This window comes from Buteo buteo, chromosome 11 (genome assembly GCF_964188355.1).
Source record: "Buteo buteo chromosome 11, bButBut1.hap1.1, whole genome shotgun sequence".
NCBI lineage: Eukaryota > Metazoa > Chordata > Aves > Accipitriformes > Accipitridae > Buteo > Buteo buteo.
Genome location: NC_134181.1, coordinates 25,294,910 through 25,316,446, shown reverse-complemented (window position 1 = coordinate 25,316,446; position 21,537 = coordinate 25,294,910). Strand labels below are relative to the sequence as shown.

Genomic DNA, 21,537 nt, shown 5'->3' with positions numbered 1-21,537 from the left:
ACCTTTATCAAACATATATGATGGATTCTAGCAACTAAAAAAAAAAAAAAAAAACCAAAAAAAAATTTAAAATAAATCAAGTAAAATTCCAACTTCATATAAAAGCCGCCGGCGCGGCTGCGGGGCGGCCCTGCGAGGGGGTGGGGGGGTGGGGGCAGCACCCCGAGCCCCCCCCCCCCCCCCGCGGGCTCCGTTTGCGCGTTTTGAACGATCCGAGAGATGGAATTAAAAAGTGATTATTATATACACACACGTAGAAAGTCAACAGTGTTCCCAGGGGAAGAGGAAAAAAAAAAAAACAACCAAAAAAACCCCAAAATAAACCAAAAACCAACCAACAGACGACATTTTTTTTCCCGCGGCGGGTGAGATGGAGGGGGGGGACACACAGGCTGGGGGACCCCTCCTTGCTCCCGGTGTGCCGGGAGCCAAACAGTCCAGCCGGCGGCAGCGGAGATCATCGTAGGGTGGTTTGTTTTTTTTTTTTTTTTTTTGCCTTTTTGCCTTTTTTTTGGTGTTTTTTGCCAGCCGGAGGGGGAGCAGTGACCATCGCTGCAGAGGAAGGCACAGGAGGGGTGGGGGGGTGTCTCTGCCACCGCCAGCGCTTGGACCCTTCACTCCTCCCTGCAGCAGCGATTTGGTAATCGGCTAAAAAACAACATCCCAACAGCACACTTCATCTTTCCTTTCAGTTTTTTAAGTTTTTTTTCTTTTTTTTGTGTGGTTTTTTTTTCCTTTTAACTTTTTAAACTACTACTGGAAGTTTTTATTTCAACAGCAATGCTTCTTTTTGTTAAAACTTTTTTTTTTTCTTAGTCTCGCACCAACTGGGTGGGCTTGGGAAATAAACAACCGCAAAAAAAAAAAAAAAAAAAAAAATTACAGAACATTTAATTTAGGAGGTGGTTATGGGGCTCTTGAGGGAAAGAAAAGAAAAAAAAAATATGGAAAAACCAAGTGAAAGCGCTACTCCGTTGCTCTCTACAGCGTCCAGATGCCTTCGCTCAGGAGCTGGGCGTCTGCTTCAGTACCTCGGGGGGAAGAAGGGGCGTTTTGGGGCGAAGAAGGGGGACCCCCTCCCGAAGGGCGGCCGGGGCCTTTTCAGGCTATGGAAGGGGTCTCTGCTTACGAAGGGCTCTCGTGGCCTGAAGTCAGCCCGGGGGGTCCTGACCAGCACCCCACCACGGCTCCCACCGTCCCTGTGAGCAGGGGGGCCCAGGCCGCGGGCCGCCCCCAGCTGCTCCCTGGAGAGGGGGGTCAGACCCACGGCCTCACGGGAGCGGGACAGGGGGGCTGCGGCGTGGTCCCGCTGTTGGGGTTGGGTCACCGGCTCCCGGGGTCCGGTGTGCACAGCGAAATGCTCTTTCATCGTCCCTTGGTGGATCGTACCGTGCTCCTTGGGGAAGGCTCCGGCACCGTGCTCCACTGCCATGGGGGGCGGCGCGGGGAAGGGGGCACCGCTGTGTTCCCCGGCCGGCGGCGGCTGGGAGGGGAAGGGGACGCCGGCGTGCTCCCCAGGGACAGGGGGTGGCGGGGGCGTGGGGAAGGGGACGCCAGCGTGCTCCACAGAGGGAGGTGGGGGGACACCATGGGGCAGTGAGAGCGGAGTGGAGGTTTCCTTTGAGAAGGGGTTGGCGTGATCCACCGATGGCATGCGGGGAGGGACTGAGTGATCCCTCGGGAAGAGGCTGCCGTGGTCCTTGGGGGGGGCAGCTGGGGGCCCAGCGGGCGGACCCACCGGCTCCCGTTGGAAGGGAGTCCCATGCTCAATGGGAGGCGGCGCAAGGGGCGGCGGTGGCGGCATGTGGTGCTCGAAAGCGGGGCTGAAGTTATTTGTTCGGAAGTTGTTGACGCTCTCCTGGAAGGGCGGCACATGCTCCTTGTACGGTGCTGGGAAGCCCCCCATGCCGGGCAGCTCTGACGTGCCCGAGGGCCCGTTATCGAAGGCGCTCCCACTGCTGCTCATCTCGAACCACCCTGCCGCTCGGCTTGCCTCTCGCCCGTGTCCTCTATTCCCCTTTCCCAGAACCCGGATGGACTCCACGGTCTGGATGGGCTCTCCTGACATCCCCCTGCTCGAGGCATTGTGGTAACCCAGCGTTTCGATGGGGGCCCCTTTCTCCTCAGTGCTGTCAGGCAAGTCCAAGCAGGACGAGGAGACCCTGGTCTCTATGCGGTAATGCTCCTCCTGCGGCTGCGGCTCTCCCTTGGGAGCTCCAGCCGGGCCATGACCAGACAAGCTTACCCCCTCGCTGGAGCTACTTTTGGAAATTTGGCCAAAATGCTTCTCCTCAGAGGACTTACGGGAGGCGTTTTTGAGCATGTTCTTGAACTCAATGGTCGATGTGGCGGAAATGGAAGAACCCAACGATTTCTCCACGCTTGCCGTGGGTGCTCTGCCTGCAGGGCTGGAGAGGGCGTTTTGAGAAGAGAAAAGCGAGCGGTGGGGAATCGAGTGGGGCGAGTCCGGGTATTGCTTCTGCGAGAGGCCGGAGTGCACCACTGATTTCGGCAAGTTGTTGTGATTGGAGTCCGGTGTGAAAAACACATCATTCTTGCTGGGCGAAGGGGAGCCGTCTGAGGTGGAGTCATTTCCCCTGAGGCCGTAGCTCCCGTACATGCCCGGAGATGATGCCAGTGGGTCGCAGCTCTCGCTCTGATCAAGAATAGACCTCATCGACTGAGGAAAGGACGACTTCACACCAAAGTCCTGTGATCTTTGACTATAGCTGGACAGGACCGGCTGGTACTCTGCAGCTTCAGAGAGTTTACTTGATTTCAAGATCGACTTGGCAGGCTTCTTCTCCAGGTTTAGCATGGCCGATGGCGGTGGCCCGGAGTAATCGAAGTCACGGTAATCTTCATCTTCTTGAAAAGACGTGTCTGGGTAAAACTTCTCCTGGGAGGAGTCCATTAAAGAGGAAGGTATCTCCATGCTGTCTGCAGACTGCTTGTACAGGCCAGATGGAGATTCTCTACCAAGGCCAAAGGGCCGGTAGGTGTGCACAGAATTGGAGAGTTCTTGGGAATATCCATCGTCCCGGCTCTGAAGAGGTGACCTCGTGCTGCTGGGAGTCGAAGAACCGGGGCTCATGATTTTTGACAGCAGGGAGATAGTGTCAACATTGCTTGATGTTGGCTTATCCATCATCTCGTCCTGGGTGGGCGTCCCACTTCGCTCATCGCGCACCGGTGTTCCATCCACATTGTCCATGGAAGTGCTGGTAGGACCACGTTGGAAGTCAGACGCATGACTCTCTGTTGCGATGCTGGACCCTAAGCTGCTGAGAATTGGAATATTCAAGTTCAGACCGCTGAAGCCAGGATTTCCCTTCAAGAAATTGTGTATCTTCATCTCCAGGCTTGGAGAAGGGGGTTCCGATTCCAGCTTTGCTTTTGAAATTTCGGAGGATTGACCCAGTGAGGTTTCTGTTGGCAAAAGGGAAGAAGGGCTGGTAGGGTGGGAACTGGAAAATCCCAGGGAATTGGTTGGCGGCTTAAAACTGGAGCTTGATAGCCCTGGGGTATGTCCCACAGGAGCCTTATTAACTGAAGTTGAGGAAACCTCAGCAGTAGATGAGTTTGGAGAATAACCAAAACTTTTGGATATAAAGGACTGAGTATTGGAAGGAATATTCCTCCCCTTCACGCAAGGAACAGTCGTGTTGGCTGGCGATGCTGAAGTGCTCTGTGAAGCAGTTTCACTTGACTGAACGGTATTTCCAGCAACACTCTGAAGTAAGGATGACAAACCTGGAAAAAAGAACGCTGCGTTCAGATATTCAGGTAAGAGGCAAGTCAACCTGAGCTGCTGTCAAGGGAAAGGTTTCGGTATTGGTACTGCAGATGTCATTCCTTAAAACCGCTTCATGTTCTAGCCAGGAAAATGACTGGATTTTGCTGCATTAATATTGCCCTTAGCACCCACCAATGTGCAAACTTTTGCCAGAGGCCCAGATTGATCTATAAATATAAATTACAACATACATCTGAATAAGGTGGGTAATAACTCATCCTGGCTTTGTAACCAGGTGTAAAAACCACTGCACTACCGACCAGGGTTACATATGCAAGGCGCAGAAGCAGGACCAGGATCTGTGGGAATTTTTTTGCTTGAAAAAAGTGCTCTCGAAAGCACAGGGAAACCACAAAGACCTCTCTTCGTCTCCTGTCCCGTTCAGTGCCCTTCCACAAAGTGTTCTGGATAAGCGCCCTTCGGTCACGGCAAAAATAGGAAGATGTACAGAAAAGCAATAAAACTCACTGGTCCATAACAGATATGCTACCTGAGAAAAAGTCATGCATTTGCCAAAGACATGATACATTCCAAATAAGATTTTCTCCCTTCATTTTCACTTTAGGACAAGCATAGCAGCACGTTTCAGCGTGGCCACTGCCATCTATACACAGTTAGCCATTCCCTCAAGACCCGCTCCGGTACCTTGCAATGCTGGTGCAGTCTGAGTCTGGGTTTTGGAGAGAGCAGACAAAATACTTTCGGGAGTTATTTCAACTTTGGAGAGAATGTTTGCTAACGGATTTGAAGGAACAGATGGAGTCACCATGACAGGAGTCTTCAGGCCGCTAGTAAGAGCTGTTGGGCTCGTCGGGGTTCCCGGAGAAGGTCTCGAGGCAGGACTGACACCTAGGACGGAAGCACACACCACTCACGTACGTTGCTTCATTAACAGAAGCTTTTTTTGGCTCAAGTTTTCCACAGATACAACTGCAGCAGAGCTCCACAGAGTCTGAGTAAAGAGAGGCTCATGAAGCCGACAGTCATGTGTCAGAAAGACTGAGCCAGATCTTTTAAGTAGTAACTCATTCATGTTTATTTTGAGACAATTAAAACTTTAAAAGATTACAAAACACAACTCCATTGTTAGCTCTGTTAACCAAACACCTGGGCTAGTACCGCTTCAGCACTCACCTGTATTTTTCATTACAGAAGTTAAACTGCTAAGAATGGAGCTGATCTTTGCCAGGTCCACGTTGGCCAGGTTGGGCAACGCAAGTGCTGGTGATGGAGGGACGGGCGCAGCGCTCACCACCTTTGGAGCCGGAGGAGTCAGAGGAGTCTGGGCAGGTGTTGTCACCGTCACCGAAGTTGTGCCTGCTGCAGCGGTAGACGGCACCGCTTTGGGGACGCTTTCAGTCTTTGTGGGTGCCGAAGCTGGAACAGCCTGCTTCTCCTTCCTCTCTTCCACTGCATCAGAGAGGGGGGAGAACAAGACCAGAACCATCACTCTGTCCCCAAAGAATTAGTTAGGGTACAGGATTTTCAACGGGACCCTCATCATTTGGCATGTTAGGTCTGATTTCCTGCAGGCTATGTAAAAACGTATTTGATGAGTGGTTTTGGGAGATGGGAACAATCACGGCTAGATTGGGACTTCCCTGCTTGTGTCAGGGCACTGTGGCAGGAGATTGAAACCCAACAGCACCAACCCGCAGCCCAACAAGGGCTTTGGGCATCCTCTCTATCCCAAACGAGGCTTGAAAGGACTGTTTTGTCTCATTGTAATTTCTACACAACAATCACTCTGCTGCCCCTGCAGAACGTACCAATAATTTTAGACGTGTCATCTTCCACATCAGAGAGCTCCATGTCTTCCACATCCCGATTATCCGTCACAGGCTCTGGAGATACCGTCTTGCGGCTTCCGACCACCGGAGACCGGGAGTTATCCTCCTCCCCCATCCCCTGAAAAGGAGACTCAGAGCCTGTCGGAGATGGGGCATCCATACTTGGAGAAGGGACAGGAGACTCCTCCGGATCAGGAAGCGTTGCTTTTAACTGGTCTAGCTTCTTCTTTAGATTGCTCACTCGATTAGCAAATGTTTTATAAGCCTAAGAAAGAAAGGACATCGGCCTGAGTATCTTTTACAGGAAGAGGGCATGCCTCAATCACCTCCCTAATGAAGAAGCGCACAGCCTTAGAAAACCACTTTGAATTACCTGTACCCCGCAGTGAGAACTCTGCAGTAAGAACCCAGCTTTACAGTGTGACTTGCAGAGCAATGACCACAAAAAAAAAAAAGGGAAGGTAAAACCTTTTTCCAGTGACTTAAAACAAGTTTCATTAAAAAAAAAATGTTTTCTAACAAATATGCTGCCAGTTTGGGTTTGGGTTTTTTTTTTGTAGGGCTGAGGGGGCGTTGGTTGTTTCTACAGTGCTTTACTGAATTCTTTGTTCATTCTTCTAGTTTGCATATTGATCACAGCTTGTGCAGTATCCAGAATTAGGATTTGTTACACTAACTTTAATTTTCTCCCCATTTAAAAATCCAGAGGGGCTATAAAATTCCAGCAACATACAGGAACTGAGCTTCTGACCCACGGATTTTTCTAGCGTCTCCTTTTCTTGCCCGACACCTCAACCCTGCTCTTTTTTGAAACCATTTGTACAACAATCACGCCAAACTTTTTTTTTTTTTGTGAATAGAGACAATGCATTTTCTAGCTTCTGAGATGCTTAGTTGAACACAGGCAGATGTTGGTCCACCCGAGCAGGATCAAGGAAAAACGTACTTACATTTGCTACCACCTTGACTTCCTTATACTGCGCTTCATAAAATATACCAGCATTCTCCAGGGCTTCAGTGAGAGACGGGCCATTCTTCACTTGCTTGTCTAAGCCATTTACAAACTCCTCCAGCTTTGAACTTGCTTCTTCAAACTCCTTGGAGAACTTTTTTCCTCCTGTTTTATCTGCGAGGAGATTAACACCACGTAAATAAGCTGCCCTCTGCCAAACAGGATATCAGCTCTCAGAAGCGCGTCCTCAACAGCAGCAACCGGGAAGTTCAGACAACGGACACTACATCACACTGTACACTCCCTAGACCGCCCCATTCATCTGTCGATATCCATTGAAAAAAGAGGCCAAGTTGCTAGCAGTCTCTATTGTTTTTCAACTAGTTATTAGTGATAAATAAATTCAAGACACAGAAGTGTAAAATTTTACTCTTTCAACTACCCAGAGAGTGTACTTCCATTTTGGAAGAGGCAAAAATCTTGAGTTTTGTTTTTCCTTTGTTACCATATTCCAAGGGTTCCTAACATCATCGGCGTTCACATCTACAAGTTATGACTGTAAATGACCATTTTCAAAGACTGCAGTCATGGATTACCAAGCACAGCTGGAGCTATCTGCAGTTTTACAATTAAATTTCCTGCTTACACAGTTCAACGTAACTCAGTTCGTTTACCCCTAACACGCACTGTTTGCTATCGGACTCACAGTTGGCATTCTCAAACTGTATCCACTGATGGATGCCTTCACTTAAAATATTAAATCCAAAATTATTTATGGGGTTCTGAATACATTAAGGACAATGCATGTTTTAACAACACAGGAGGGTGTGTTTGAATAGTACAAAATACACCTTCATCACTTCTGCTTTGTCTGAGGTCTGTATCTGTGGATTTCTATGAACAGGCTCAAATTAAAAAAGACTTTAGGCTTGGTGGTTAACTGCACTTTGAAATTCTGGCATTTTACAGACACAGTCTGATTTCTGGTCTAAGGCTCAACAGAACCGAGGAGCTCCTACAACTGTATTTGTGCCTCCTTTAATTACGTCAGGTTTTGTACGTTATATGCTGTCTTTACCTTTTAAGCATTTAAGTGTTTCAGTGCTGCACACATCCACCCTCATAGTGGAAAGCTGCTTCTCTTTCAGTTCTATCTGGTCTTCCGAGCGCTTATATAATAGCAATTCATCAATGAGAGACTGCGGCTGAAAAAAAAGTCAAACAAGAACAGCATCCTCATCACATTCCACGGAAGAGAAGCCCTGCTGTGCAGAGCTAACAGCACAAACTTGCTTCAGCGACAAACAATGCTCTGGTTCAAAACCATTTCCAAACGAGAGCTAACGCAGAAATGAACTGTGCGAACCTCTGGATTTTTAACCTCAGGTCAAAGAGATCAGCAGACTCAGGCTCAGGCAGAGGCTGTAGTTCTACAAGTCTCCTTGTAGATGATGGCTAAGATTAGGGAGAGGCCTTTTTTGTTTTCTTTTTTTTAACTCTACTAGTGCCCACACATTTCACTAACACACCGGACTCCTTTGGGGGACTTAATTTAGATAAATTTCTTGCCACCATCTCCTCGGCCACCCTAAACTCTTCCTTCACTACGACGATCTGACCATACGCCTCAGCCAGCCCCTCTAAGTGTAGGACCCGTGAATTTCACACAGCTCCCGAGAAGGCAAACTGCTCTCTTGCACGAGGTTACCCCAGATGAAAACCAGTGTATCCGCAGGGAGCCTCCGCACTGCTCCTGAATGCTTTCCAGCTGCCTTGTTGTCCCTAAGGGTGCACAGAAGCAGCAGCAGCCCTAACATTGTATGCCAAGGAACAAAAAGACACCGAGCACTAGAGCTTCCCATCAAGCTTATGCTGCTGGTGGATGTAAGCTACACAAAAGCTACAGCCCAAGGAGGGAGGTTAATGCAATGGAGTATTTCCACTTGCAGACTTACTCTGAATTCGGCAACAATCTTGGACTTCAAAGCAGCTTTCGGGTTTGTGGATGCTGTTGGAATAAAGAAAATATATAAAGAACCCAAGGAACTACACCCCAACTGAAAGTAAGTCACAACAGGCAGTTCTAATAGAAAATATTTTAACATAATTCAACAGACTTGCAGGCTGTTGTTACTCATTACATTTTCTCCTCCACACAGATGTCCCTCAATGCTCTGGCTTTCTGTTACCTAATCGGGGGACAGTCACGTGCAGCTAGATAATGACTGAGGTCAACAAATTATACTATCGCTTTTTTTTTTTTTTAACCTGCTGTAAAAATTTACTGTGCATACCTTTTCCAGCTCTACCGTTGGGAAGACAAGTCCCTGCAAGGGTTGATTTAACAGCCTTATCCAGTGAGTTTATACCTCTCTACAAGGTAGGTAACATTATTTCCTAAGTTCCAGACTTAGAGCTGACACACACAGTCCAGCACTTCCTTCGGACAGGATCTCCCCTCGGTACTTACTAGGCCTAAACATGCTCTCAACCTTAAAAACACTTACACCTCTATTCTAACATCTCATTAACAGAGCGGGGGGAACAAATCCCACTATCAAGAGACACTAAATCCATTGGTTTCTGGACAAAAAAGGAGAAACATCTGATAAGCAGCAAAACACTAAACCCTTCATCCATGCTGAATATAGCACATTTTTGTTTAGGAAAGCAGCTTGTGATGTTAAGCCCCGTAATAAACGCTTCCAAACTCTTCTATTAACCTTCTGATCTTAGGACATGTACAGGCGGGTGCACGCCACGTCTTACACCTAACGTTCCACCATCTCGCTTTACGGACCATTCAAAGCTTTAGAGTATAATAAGATTAGTAAGATTGGTATATTATATGCATTTCCTGCTAGACTGCACTCCCGGTACTGTCAGACGCCAGAGTTCATTATCTGCACTGCCAGCTTCCAGTTTTCTTTTATCCTAGCACCTAGTTTGCTGTTGAAGATGTGTTCCTGAGCACAAAGGTAGTGTCCACCTCCTGCTGCCAAAGTACACGGTTCTGTCTGTCTTCTCTCCATCTCTGAATAGTCTAACGCCAGTTTCCAAGAAGTTCCACCAGCTCTTTCCTCTACTGTTCATAACCTCCACTGTCATAAAGGTATTTTTTTTTCCTCTTACTTCATTCCTTTAAAAAGTGGTTCTCTAGCAACAACTCCTCGGTGCTTTACATATTAGTCTGTAAGGAGCTTTACAAGCCTGGAAGATGCATGCTGGCTCATGTTTTAGTCCAGGTACTTTGCCCGGTTTGGGCTAGCCTTTCTTCTGTTCCTCAAGAAGGCAATTTCTATATTAGTTCAGAGAGTTCACATTGTTTCCTTACTTTGCGATTTCTTCCACGGCTTATTCGGTTGTTTGTTCAGAGTTTCTTTCAGCTGCTTCTGAGTTTTGAAAGTGGTACCTGGAAAACATTTCATTTTTTGCAGTCTGGCATTATGGGATTCCTTTAAGAATCTGGTTTTGGTGCCATATGGTTGCATGGTAAAAGAGTGAACAGAAATTTGTTTTAAAATACCTAGACCAACTTCCTTAGATGAGCTGCTGGATGCCCAAGAGAACCTAAGTTTACTCAGGAATACAGCAACCTGTGGCATGGTCTTCCATTTTTAAATCAAGTTTCTGTTTGCCCTTACACTAAGACAGCTCAAAAATCACAGTAACGACCAGAGTAAAAACGAAAAACACAAGGCATCTAAAAATAAAACTATACCACTCCGCTCTTTAAGTAGGCTTTTACAAAATCATCATTCAACAGGCAAGTAATACAAGTTGGGAAAATAGCCACAATACCTAATTTACAAGTAATCTGAAATACTTTTGTTTTCAGGTTACAAAAATTAGAGATTTCAGAATGTACACATAAACTTCACTGCTCAACATGCAATGCCCAACTAAAGCCTTTTCACATACCAAAGCCTGAACTCGAGACACTGTGTTTCTCCTGCCATGATGACGACTGGCTCTCAAAACCACACGTGAGGATTTCCTGAAGCACCTTTAGCTCTTGATGTAACCAAGCAAAGCAGAAACATGGACTAATTTCCTTCAAGTATTTGAGTATCGGCTAATTTCTTGTTTTAACTGACTATGCGTGTTTCCAGTTACTGTTAGTCATTTCAGCTTTTAAGCAGAGTTCTTTCATAAGTACTTGAGGACACTTCAACCCTCCAGCTTCTCTCCCAGCCTCTTTCCAACACCACAAATATTATTAGTAAAAACAACTTATTGCTGAAAGGGACTCAAAGGTAGAGCCAGGGACACAAGCCCTCTACCAGGGCACTGTGTTCAGGACTTGTAGGACCACTTTACCTTCACATTCTGTTTACTCTCAGCTGGAACAATTCCAGCTTACGTGAAAGGATTCAGAGCTGTCTTGAGACAGGTACAAAAAACGTGAAGCAGATGAATTCAGTGCTGCTCACGTGCAACACCTCACTACTTCAAAGTCTGTGCTAGGTGCAAATGCAGAAAGAACAGCTACACACAATAAACTCGTTTTACTCAGCGATTCCAGACATTTTCTTTAACGTCACCAAGCTCATGTGTTAGTCTGTAAGGCAAGAAATGCAAAGGGTAAGTAACTTACTCAGAGCTTCTTTTAGTGCCAAAATGGTTTCCTCGGGGTACACATTTCTGTCCTCCCAGATTTTGAAGATTCTTTCAATAGATTTGGAAACAGATGGATCCCTGAAAAAGAAGAGCATAATGGGTTTTCTTTACACCCACACTGTAATTTCTCATGATTCTAGAATGGATAATAATGTAAATAATGATGTATTTAAATAAAAACTTTAAAAGACCCTTCAGACTTGGAAGTTCTTTGTCCAGGTGACAACTTTAGTTCTACTGCAAGGGGTCCCAGTGAGACCAAGGCAGCAAGTCTGCACGCTTGGAGTTAAGCAAACACACACTTCCATATCGTTATGGATCAGGGCCCTCTTGGGGGTAAAATTAGAAGGTTTTGGAGCAGTAGGAACACCAATAGGATTTCTCTGAAGCCTTTCTTCATGGGAAAAAAAAAAATTTGTTACTCTTCCAAAGCAGTTTTCTATATGGATACTCTGGGAAAAAAGTGATTATTCCAGGGCGGGGAAAAAATAAAACATGACTCTCTTCACAGGTAAGAGTAACTACTTCAGAGAGAACTGACTGTAGAGCAGGTGACCAGAGGTGTTGAACTTCATCAAGAAGACAAGCTCTCCCACTCATCCCTGATCACACATCCCCTCTGTGCCTAGCAGCATCAGCCTTGGGAGTTAAGCAATGTCATCTCTAAGAATCTCCAAAGAAAGAAAGAAAAGGAGATGGCCTGGTGTCAAATAGTGTATCTCATCCAGGTGCTTCTGTTTCAAGGAAAAAAAATGACAAATAAAACATCTGTAAGCAACCACTTTCAAAGCATGTTCTCTGTAGACCCCAAGTCAACACAAGGGCGCAGACCCAAGGGACAGCTCTTGGGATAAGAGAGGAAAAATGCATGATCAGACCAGTCATCACCCTGCTAATCACCCAAACAAAGAGCGCTTTCTACAAAGCAACCCAAATTAAAGTTCACGCACCCCGAATTTAGCACTCAGAGGGCAGCATGCAAGCCCAAACTCTGCCAACAACCAGAAGCGACTGCCCCAGAGGACTCCAGCTCAGAATAATAAACTCTAATTGGAAAGCGGAGCTGGCACCATCATTCCCTGTGGGACCCGGGCGGCAACTGGCACTGCAGCATGGCTCCAAACCCAGAGCAAAGGAGCTACTCTGCACCGTCAGGCAGTGGGTGCCCTGCCAGGCAGAGCTATAGAAGGAAAGGTGCTTCATAGAACCCTTTGGGTTGGGAGGGACCTTTTTAAAGTCCACCTGAGCAGCTGTCCGACTCGACTTCAAGCCCTGCTGCATTTGCGTTCCAGCTCAGTGCCCCAAGAAAGTGTGATGCGTTTTCCAGACACTTTTGCTGCTTTTTAAACCAACTGGAAGAAGGCTGGTCACTAAGATTCTGCTGTGGAGTGACACTGCTGTCCCTGGCCACGCAAAGCTTTGCAGAGGGAAAGACAGGATGACACCACCTGGCAGGGCCAGCGAGGTGCACATGGAAGAGACAAAAATCTTCCATCGGAGTCCAAAAAGGGTAGCCAAGTCACACCTCCCATGGTACACAAACACTGGAAGACGGAAGCAGAAGGTTCACAGAACTTTTATCCATTTAATCATTTCTATACCAACATCCGGAACAGGACTGGGCTTGGTAAAGCCTGTTGGGGCTATCAAAGGATCGGTAACTTGCAATTCTTGCTGTAGCTTTTCCTTCTCTCTTTTGCTTTGGTAGCTCATACTCCCAGAATTTTTTCTCCCTCCTCTTCATTGCTGGCATCTATTAATGGTATTTGCAACTTTCTCTTCTGGCAACTTACATTTAAATATAAGCTAATGAGCAGTCCAACTTTAACCTTTTCCCTGTCTCATGCTACGTTCAACCATCTGCTGCTTCAAACTCTGTTCTAAAGACACAGAAACAAGCAACATCACGTTACTACTAAGGAGCTGCTTCGTATTTTTACCATGTCCTGCCCCTTAAAGGCCATCTGGTTTGAGGAAGATTCAGAAACCAAAACAGAGGGCAACAAGGCATCCTGCAGTAATGACGGGACAGGGCTCGCCCCACCAGGACACGTGCCAGCATGATATCTTTTCGTCCCACATTACTCTAATAAATTAAAGTCTCCGATTTCCAGCGGAGCACAAAACCACCTTTGAGAATGCATTACCTTGAAATAATCTTTTAGCAGATGGGTACGGCAGCACAGGAGCCACAGAGAAGCTCACAGAAGCCAGGCAGGGATTAGACTGGCATCTGCGACACTTGTTCTCTTGGTGGGTGCCACAGGCAGATCCCTGGAGATCCTCTTCTTCCTCCCTGTCTTGTTGCACCCCTCCTCACTGTAAGTGCTCCCCCAAGTCTGCCACTGTCCCCCCCAGCAGCAGCACAAGCCACCAGTGCCTGCAGGCAAAGGGAGGGCAGAGCTACACAGCACACACATATTGGTGCAAGACTTGCCCCTCACACCACTTCATGTGATAATTTTACTCCAAGGAGACTCCCATGCAAATTAAAAGCCAGCTCTACGCCCATTCTAGCACACTCCTTGTAGAGAAGCTCAAACCCACACAGTCGTTCAGGAGACCACCGTGCAAATTAAAAGCCAGCTCTACGCCCATTCTAGCACACTCCTTGTAGAGAAGCTCAAACCCACACAGTCGTTCAAACAAAATCCTTGAAATTTTGCTGATGTTTCTAGAGTTTGAGATGTTAGAAGAAAAAAAAAATATCACATTTTCTGAGACATTCAACCTTCCAACACACCATTACTTACTTCACTAATGAAGCAGCTTCAGGAAGCACTTCTGCAAACGTATCACGAAAGACAATCGCGTTTTTTCTCTTGCAGTTCTGTATGACGTCATTGGCCAAATAAAAAAGGTTCAGTCGATGAGGAAAGGCAGCTAAAGACAAAAAGAAAATTCAGATTCATCATCAAGTAGAAGTAGTCACGTAAGCTGCATTTTGATAACAACATTTAAGTGCCCACTTTTGGCAGCGGGGTGTTCAGCATTTCTGTCAATGGCATGTCCAAGGGCAAGTCCAACGGTCAAAACTGGGGACTAGAGAGAAAATCTTCGATTTACAAATAATTTCCAGATCTTCCCAAAAACTTCACGTTTGGTAACGTCAAGCCTCAACTCTGACTTGGGCTTAGAAAGCTGTTGACCGTGTGCTATTTCTACAATACCCACGCAGCAGGAGGAACCGTACAGCCAGAAAGATCAGCATCGCCTGCTGTAAGAGGTCGAACACAAAACAGCACAAACTTCTGCAGGGGAAAAAACCCAAACGCTCCAGAGCGTGGGTCTGGTCTGGTCTCCAAAGCTCCAGCATCACCCTGTTTGGGTACTGACTCAGTGCAACCTCCCATTTAATAATTCAGAGGCCACTTAGTCGTATTTTCTAGTAATCATCATGTATAAGTCTCCCTTTTTTTAAGCTGTAATGGCTTAAAACGGCCTCTAAGACTCACAGCTTTATCAGGGAGGTTTTACCAGGCACATACCTATGTCCATAGCTGTGCAGAGGGCACTTACTACAGACAGGGAGAGATATTCTTCACATCCCTTTAAACACCTCCTATTGATACACCAATATTTATTAATCTGTTTAATAAGCGCTGCCGGTTCCTTGGCTGCCTGGATGGCCTTTTCTGACGTGCAATTTAACGCCAACCAGGCATCAGCTTTTGTGCGGCACACAAAGGACCCCGGATCCCAGTCCCTTCTCCTCCAGAGATTGATTTCTCCAAAACCACCTCCCCTGTCCCTGCTGAGCTGGCACTGACCTTCGTGCCCAGACCTCCCACCCACAGCCATACTCCAAATGCATCCACACCAAACGCACCTCTGATCTTCCTTATATTCAGCTCCAAATCTAATTATTTCATCAAACCTCTTCTTAAGTTGGCCAGTAGCAGCGCTTGTAGCGCAGTAAGCTCATCCACATGCTAATTAGCTTCTTCACTTAATTTAACAACACAACACGAGGATTTAAATATAGGAACGGTGACAATAGACGGTTTTGTTTCACGTGCCCATGAGCTCTATCAGGCTCCCACCTTCCCTGCATTACACCCCCCTCCGGTTGTACCCCAGCCGCAACAGTAATCAGAGTTTTTATCTAAAAACCCCTTAATTCTCCATCCCGCTCCATTTTCTAGTTGTCCCTACCTCAGCAGAGCCTATTCCCACGGCACAGCTGCACCTTGCAGCTCTCCTGGTCTCCGGGTTTCCCGTCAGGAAGCTCTTAGCATCATCCCTGGTCCAGAGCCCTTGGAGGGAGCTTACCTCTTACTGATACCACTCCTGCACTCAACCTGTCGCAGAAAAACCCCAACCCAACCACCGCAGCTACTCAATCTCTGGCAGCTCTGCGCTCTCCTCCTGCTCAAAGCCGACCAGAAATAAAGCCAGGATTTTCACAAAACTCATTCACACCTTGGACTGCGTCTAAGGAAAAGCCACTACGTGAGTATTTTCCAGGCAACACTAAACTCACATGCTTTTGTTGGAAACTAATTGTTAAATTTTATCACCTGCCTCTTTTTCAACATTCCTCTCTGATGCAGCAAAGAGGGTCCGTGACCACCGACAGACTTCTAGCAAGGAATCCATCAAAGTAGGATCACAGCCACAGAAATACACAGTTAGTTTATTTTTAGTACACTGAACGCAATTATTTAAAAGCCTTATCATAAAGCAGAGAATCCCTGCTCACAAATGACAGTGTGTGCTCGCCTATGGGAAGCTGGGCATGAAACACCGGTGCTTTCTGGGACTCCTCTCTGTGCACAACTCTTGCCTGTGCTCTCGCATGCCTTTCCTGTGGAAGGGCTCAATCCCCAAAGAGGAATCGGCACCAACCAAGCAGACCCAGGTCCAGCACCCACCTAGCACAGGAGCCCTGGCACGCAGTGAACTTGGTTTAAAAGCTCACACCAGGAACATTTTGACCGTACAAGCTCTACGCTGACCTACTGATATTAAAGGATAATTTAACAAGTTGTTTGTTCAAAATGAAGATCTTTCACACAAGGCAGCCTCTTCAGGAAAGCAAAGTTGAGGATACATGCAAAGGCTTAGTTTGGTTTGATCGTCAAATCCTCAACACGTTGATGCCATGAAGTGAAGACCCTCCACGAACCCCTACAAGCAGCACTGATTCTTCTTGCTTGTTGCTGGCGCCTGCTGAGCATCACTACAGACCGATGGGTGAGCAAGAAGCATCATCCAGCCCTAAACCCAGCGCAGGAACAGCACGGCAGTCAAGGGGACAGTGAGCTCCCAGGGCGACCCTGCTTCCCACAGCCCTGTCCCCTCCGCCACCCCTGCCTACAGCGGCCACCGGGACACATGGCCAAAGGTGTGAGACCCAAGCCAGGCATCGCACAGCCGCTGTCTCCACCAGCGCTGCAGCCGGCTTCTCACCTGTACTTTTGTTCCTCATGTATTTTCCAGCTATTTTTTTGCTGAAGGTATTTTTCATCCTTCCCACCAGCCTACTCCAACACCGCTCCAGCAGCTGCCATGTCAAGGAGCCTCAACTCCCATGTCCCAGAATAAGCTTTTACAGCAACAAGCACAACAAGCCCAAGGATTCATTACCAGAAACTGTTATTTACAACCTTCACCCTAAACATGCTTACACGGCAGACAGGAGTTTGTTTGTCTGAGTGAGAAGCGCAGTGAGGAGTGCTCCGCTCTGCCTGGAGGGCTGGAAATCCAACCAGAGTGGTGCTGCGCTCGCCTGGCTTCCCGAGACGATTCAGAGCCAGCCTTCCCCAAATGCCAGCCTCAATAATCTATCAGATCAGCATCCCATCAAAATGGGTTTTCTGTGATTTAATTAAAACCCAGCACTCCACTGCTAGTTCACCCGCTGGTCACTGGATGCTCTTTCTATCTCAGCGATGTTATCCACCAGCAGAGATAGCACTGATTTCGTATCTTGTGAAATAATGCAAAATAGATCTTGAAGATATATAAATCTTTGATTTAAATGATTCAACATACACACGGCATTCAAATGCAGCAGAAAAACCCGAAGCCAAGTTCAAGACAAATGCCAAACTCATGGAGCACAGCTCGCACCATCACCTCTGCCACCACTTCCACAAGGCTGAACGCAGACCTCAGCCAAGGCAGAATTAATTTAGCTCCTCGATTTAGAGCTAATATTTATAAAACAAGATTCACCCAAATTGCACAGTAGGAAAGATCCATGCTAGACCAATAACCTAGGCTACGGACGAGCCGCAAAAAGAAAACCAAGCACCTTGGGGTCCAAGACGCACTTTGTACAAGGGGTTTCAACCACATTATGCAACTAGCCACATCTGACGGGTGAATGGCTTCTTAATTACTCTTAGACTGTCTCAGCTTAAACTGGAGAGGAAATATAGACAAGAAACAGGAAATTTTATAACTGAGCCCACCGCAGCTTTTTGCTCAGCTCCAGGACAGCCACCTTCTCCATCGACTGATGCCTCTGGGTGGCCGGCATGCAATGTGTCCAATTTAACTTGCATTTAAGAGCTGCTCACCTGGACGCACTGACGAGACAACCCTCCTCTTGAGGGAAAGCTCTTGATTCACAACAGAAACTTTCCAGAGCTAAAGTTATTGCAGCATTACCTTGCAGAAACATTTATGACATGAAACTCTTGGCCAGCAACTGCAGCCATGACTGGCTCATGCTCAGGACAAGCCTTGACCCGGGGAGGGAGATGCCCATGCCAACAGCAATGTATTTAAATACCAGCACTCTTCTTTTTTTTCTGAAAGGACCAAATCTTTTGTCCAACTAGCCACATACCTCTTTGGTTACACTGGACGTTCCACATCAGCTGAAACAAGTATCTAACAGCGAAGCACAGAAAAATCCGTCAAGGTACGGTAAAATACAGATGCTAGGAAATACCCACAGCAAAATGCAGCCGTTTCCTCTCAAAAGCATGCAGAGGGAGAGGGATCGGCCACCCCTCAGGGCAGGAGCACCCACGAGACCACCAATGCTCAGGCAAAATCCCTTCACAGCCCAAGGCAGGAGCACCAACTGACCCGCAGGCCAGCCCAACGCCTACTTACTCTGATTTATAGAAGATAAAGAATAAAAAGGCCAATTTTTTTCCCCACACTTGACATTTTCTAAAAGCCTCCTGCAAGAAACCGCCCTCAGCTCAATACTGGCATTGCTGGAGAGACACCGGGCAGGAAGTGCCCCACTCAAGGGTCTCACACTTAACAGAGATGTGCATCTAAGAGATACTAAGGCACTTGTCCCCCCAGTTAAAGGGGGGTGCCTTCACCTTCACCTGGGCAGAGCACCGACATACAGCCCCCAATCCCACCACAGCCATTCTTTGCTAGGAGCTCCCTGGAAAAAGCAGCTTTTATGCATTCTTAGAAGATTTAGAGTTATAATATTTAAAAGCTGGGAAAGGAACCCAAAAGCAAGCTGCACTCGCTGTTGTTATTACCACTGAACTCTTCTGGTTGGGACCACAACTTCCCGCTGCGCGAGAAGATGGGAGAGGTTGTGAGGTCCTTGGGGCAGAGAATGAAGTGTACCGTGATGGGAAAAGCAGGAAAAAAACCGCCACCACATAAGCGGGAAGTAACCAAACAATCAGGGGTCAGGACACAGCAGCATCACGGCCGCTGTCAAGGGATTGTTTTAGCTGGTACCTTGGACAAGATGCTTTAGGAGGAACCTGGGCAAACACGAGGGGTGTTAAGGGGAGATCCTCGCAAGGGCTGCGCAAGGAAATCCTTGAAAGCGCTCATACTAAAATAAAACAAAAAGTCCAGGCCGGTACTAAGGGCTCAGGGGGAGGAACCAACAGCCCAGTAGCAGACATGAGCTGGCAGGGCAGGAACAGAGAGAGCATCAAGGGCCCTGCAAGTGGGAACAATTAAATTACTTTTGATGAGCTTGAGAAGGACGGAAGGAGTGCAAGGGAGAAGGAAGGGGCAGCGCCAAAACAGCGTCTCTGGAAGCTCAGCTGCCTTGGCCAGGAGCTGAAAGACGAATGTCAGCCATGGAGAAGCAGCAGGAGTCCAGGGAAGAGTCTCCGCTCCACGAGCCAGCGGGACAAGAGCTGTAGGACAATAAACATGGGGGAGTTGTGCTGGCAAGGACCTGCCCCGAGGCACAGGCAGGGAACGAGGGGTCTGACCTACAGCGAGACGTTCACTGAGGTCCTAGAGAGGAGCCAGAATGGCAGCTGTGACAAGAAACACCAAGTCCAGAGGAATCTGCGCATCCTGAGGAGAGACATGAACTGGATTTTGTTTGGAGGGGACATGCTCAGAGTGAGAGGGAGGACCAAGGATGATCCCGCAGGACCCCCCTGGTGACAGGGGCTGTCAGAGAGATGAGGATTTCCAGGAGAGGTGGGCAATGACAGCGAGCCAGGATGGACCAGGGCCAGCTTCTCCTCACCAGCAGGTCAGTATGGACCAGAGAACAGCCCTCGGGCTCTTACCTTACCCTCTTTAATCACGCATGTATGGACAAGAAAAAAAATGTAAATAAAAATTTTCGGGGAAAAGGGCCCTCCGCATTTTGCAGAAGGGCCTCGATAATGAAAGCCAACTATCCCAAACTTTACAAAAGGTTTAGCACAAACTGGAGCGACACTCTGGGATGGGAATGTTATCTTCCTGTTACTGCAAAGCTTACTTTAACTCCTGCGACAACAGACAAAACCTTCACACAGCAGCGAGACAGCGGAGATAACGCCACCTTGTTTAGACTCATGAAAACATTAACTTTCCCACTTTCGGGTCACTGCTGCATCGCCTGTGGGCGCTCACCAAATCCAAGCATTGGCACCCAATACTTATTCGTGCCAACAACAGGCTGCTTTGACCATGGAAGGGGACAGCGAAAGTCCCTCGCCCCCACAATGCTGAAGGCATCTTTCCCCCCAGCTCTCAAAATAACGTTTTAGAAGATCCCGGGCAAGCACACGCAGAATTCAGGAGATTGAAGATGCCACCATTCAGGTGCAGACACGCAATTTTGTGTTTTTCTAAGCATGACAAGCTGATGCTAACCAGAAACCCTGCCCGGGGCCACGCAACACCAACAGAGTTCTGAACGACCAGAGACCCTCCGATTTCATCGCTGCCCGATGTCGGCTCCAAAACCTCCGACACAGCCCCGTAAGCTGCACCCCATCGCCCTCCGCCACTGTGGACCCCCCAACCCCAGCCAGCGGCGGCCGACAGCCTCCTGCGCCGTGCACCCTCCTCGTCCCGACAAACACCGGGTGAAGCAGGATGAGGCTACGGGAAGGCGGACGAGCACCTGCCCGAAATCAAGGGACGGTCCCCCCGCGACCACGGCCCCCGGTGTCCCCCCACCTCCCCCGCCGGCGCCCCGCACTCACAGCGGCGCAGCCACTTCATCCAGTGGTAGACGATGGTGCTGTGATGCCGCTTGTTCTCCAGGCACCAGGAGGAGAGGCCCTGGATGGACTCCATCGTGTTGGTCACCGCCTGCAGCTTCCTGTCGAGCGAGGCCTCCAGCGCGCCGGCCGAGGAGGAGGAGGCGGCGGCCGAGGAGGAGGAGGAGGAGGCCCGGCCGCCGCCTCCGCCGCCCGCCGCCATCTTCCCGCCCTGCTCGCCCAACCGGGCCGCGCGGACGGCGGCGGCGCGGCTCTTCCCGCTCACGCTCTCGGCCTCGGCGGGGCCCGGGCGGCGGCGCCTCAGGAGGCGGCGGGACCCGCCGCGGCGGGGCGGGGAATGCGACGGCCCTGACTACGCCGGGCCAAGGAGTAAACGGCGGACAGGCGGCTCCGCCCCGAGGGCGATCGTTCGGCCGCGGCCCGTCGGGCCCCCGTCCGGCTGACCCGGGCGGCGGCTGGGAGCGGCGGCGGCGCGGTCAGCGGCCGGCCCCCCCCGCGCGCAGCGCCCGCCCCCCCGCCGCCATTTTGTGCCGGGCTCCCTCACACGGGCCGCCGCGACTCTGCCCCCCGCCCCCCCCCGCCACCGCCCCTCCGCGCCTGCGCCGCCGACTCGCTGCGCACGCGTTGATCCCGCCAGCCCCGCTGCGCCTGCGCCATGCGCCCCGCCCCTTTGCGCGCACCCCGCGGCCCCCCCGCGCCTGCGCCGTGCCCTCGTCGTGCAAGATGGCGGCCGGCCCGGCGGTCGGGGGGCGTCGGGCCTGGAAAACAGCTTCGGCTTTTGAAAAAACGGAACAGTTTTAAGGTGTAAATAAAGGAGGGGGAGGCGGCTCCTGCCACCGCCAGACCCACGGGGGAGGGGGGCCTGCCCCCCGTTCCCTCAAAGACACTCTTGACAGGTGTGTTGTTCCCTCCCCCCGCCCTTTTTTCCACAGACAGCAAAGGCAAAACCCGGGGGCAAGCAGTCTCCACCCTCAGCCCCCC

At 49.1% G+C, this 21,537-nt stretch overlaps 1 protein-coding gene across 2 annotated transcripts; it reads right to left on the bottom strand.

Annotated features, from left to right (window-relative positions):
- Positions 1–763: 763 nt before the first annotated feature.
- RPRD2 (regulation of nuclear pre-mRNA domain containing 2) lies at positions 764–21,106 on the bottom strand. 2 transcript variants are annotated; one of them, XM_075040826.1, is made up of 11 exons: positions 20,539–21,106; positions 13,912–14,041; positions 11,136–11,236; positions 9,873–9,950; positions 8,494–8,546; positions 7,617–7,743; positions 6,537–6,712; positions 5,566–5,851; positions 4,931–5,206; positions 4,442–4,645; positions 764–3,753 (listed from the first exon to the last, which is right to left on the bottom strand). In XM_075040826.1, exons 1-11 carry the CDS (start codon positions 20,756–20,758, stop codon positions 1,025–1,027), a joined length of 4,380 nt encoding a protein of 1,459 aa, XP_074896927.1. In that variant the 5' UTR covers positions 20,759–21,106; the 3' UTR covers positions 764–1,024. The 2 variants fall into 2 exon arrangements, with proteins under 2 accessions (XP_074896927.1, XP_074896929.1); XM_075040828.1 differs by lacking the exon at positions 9,873–9,950.
- Positions 21,107–21,537: the final 431 nt, after the last annotated feature.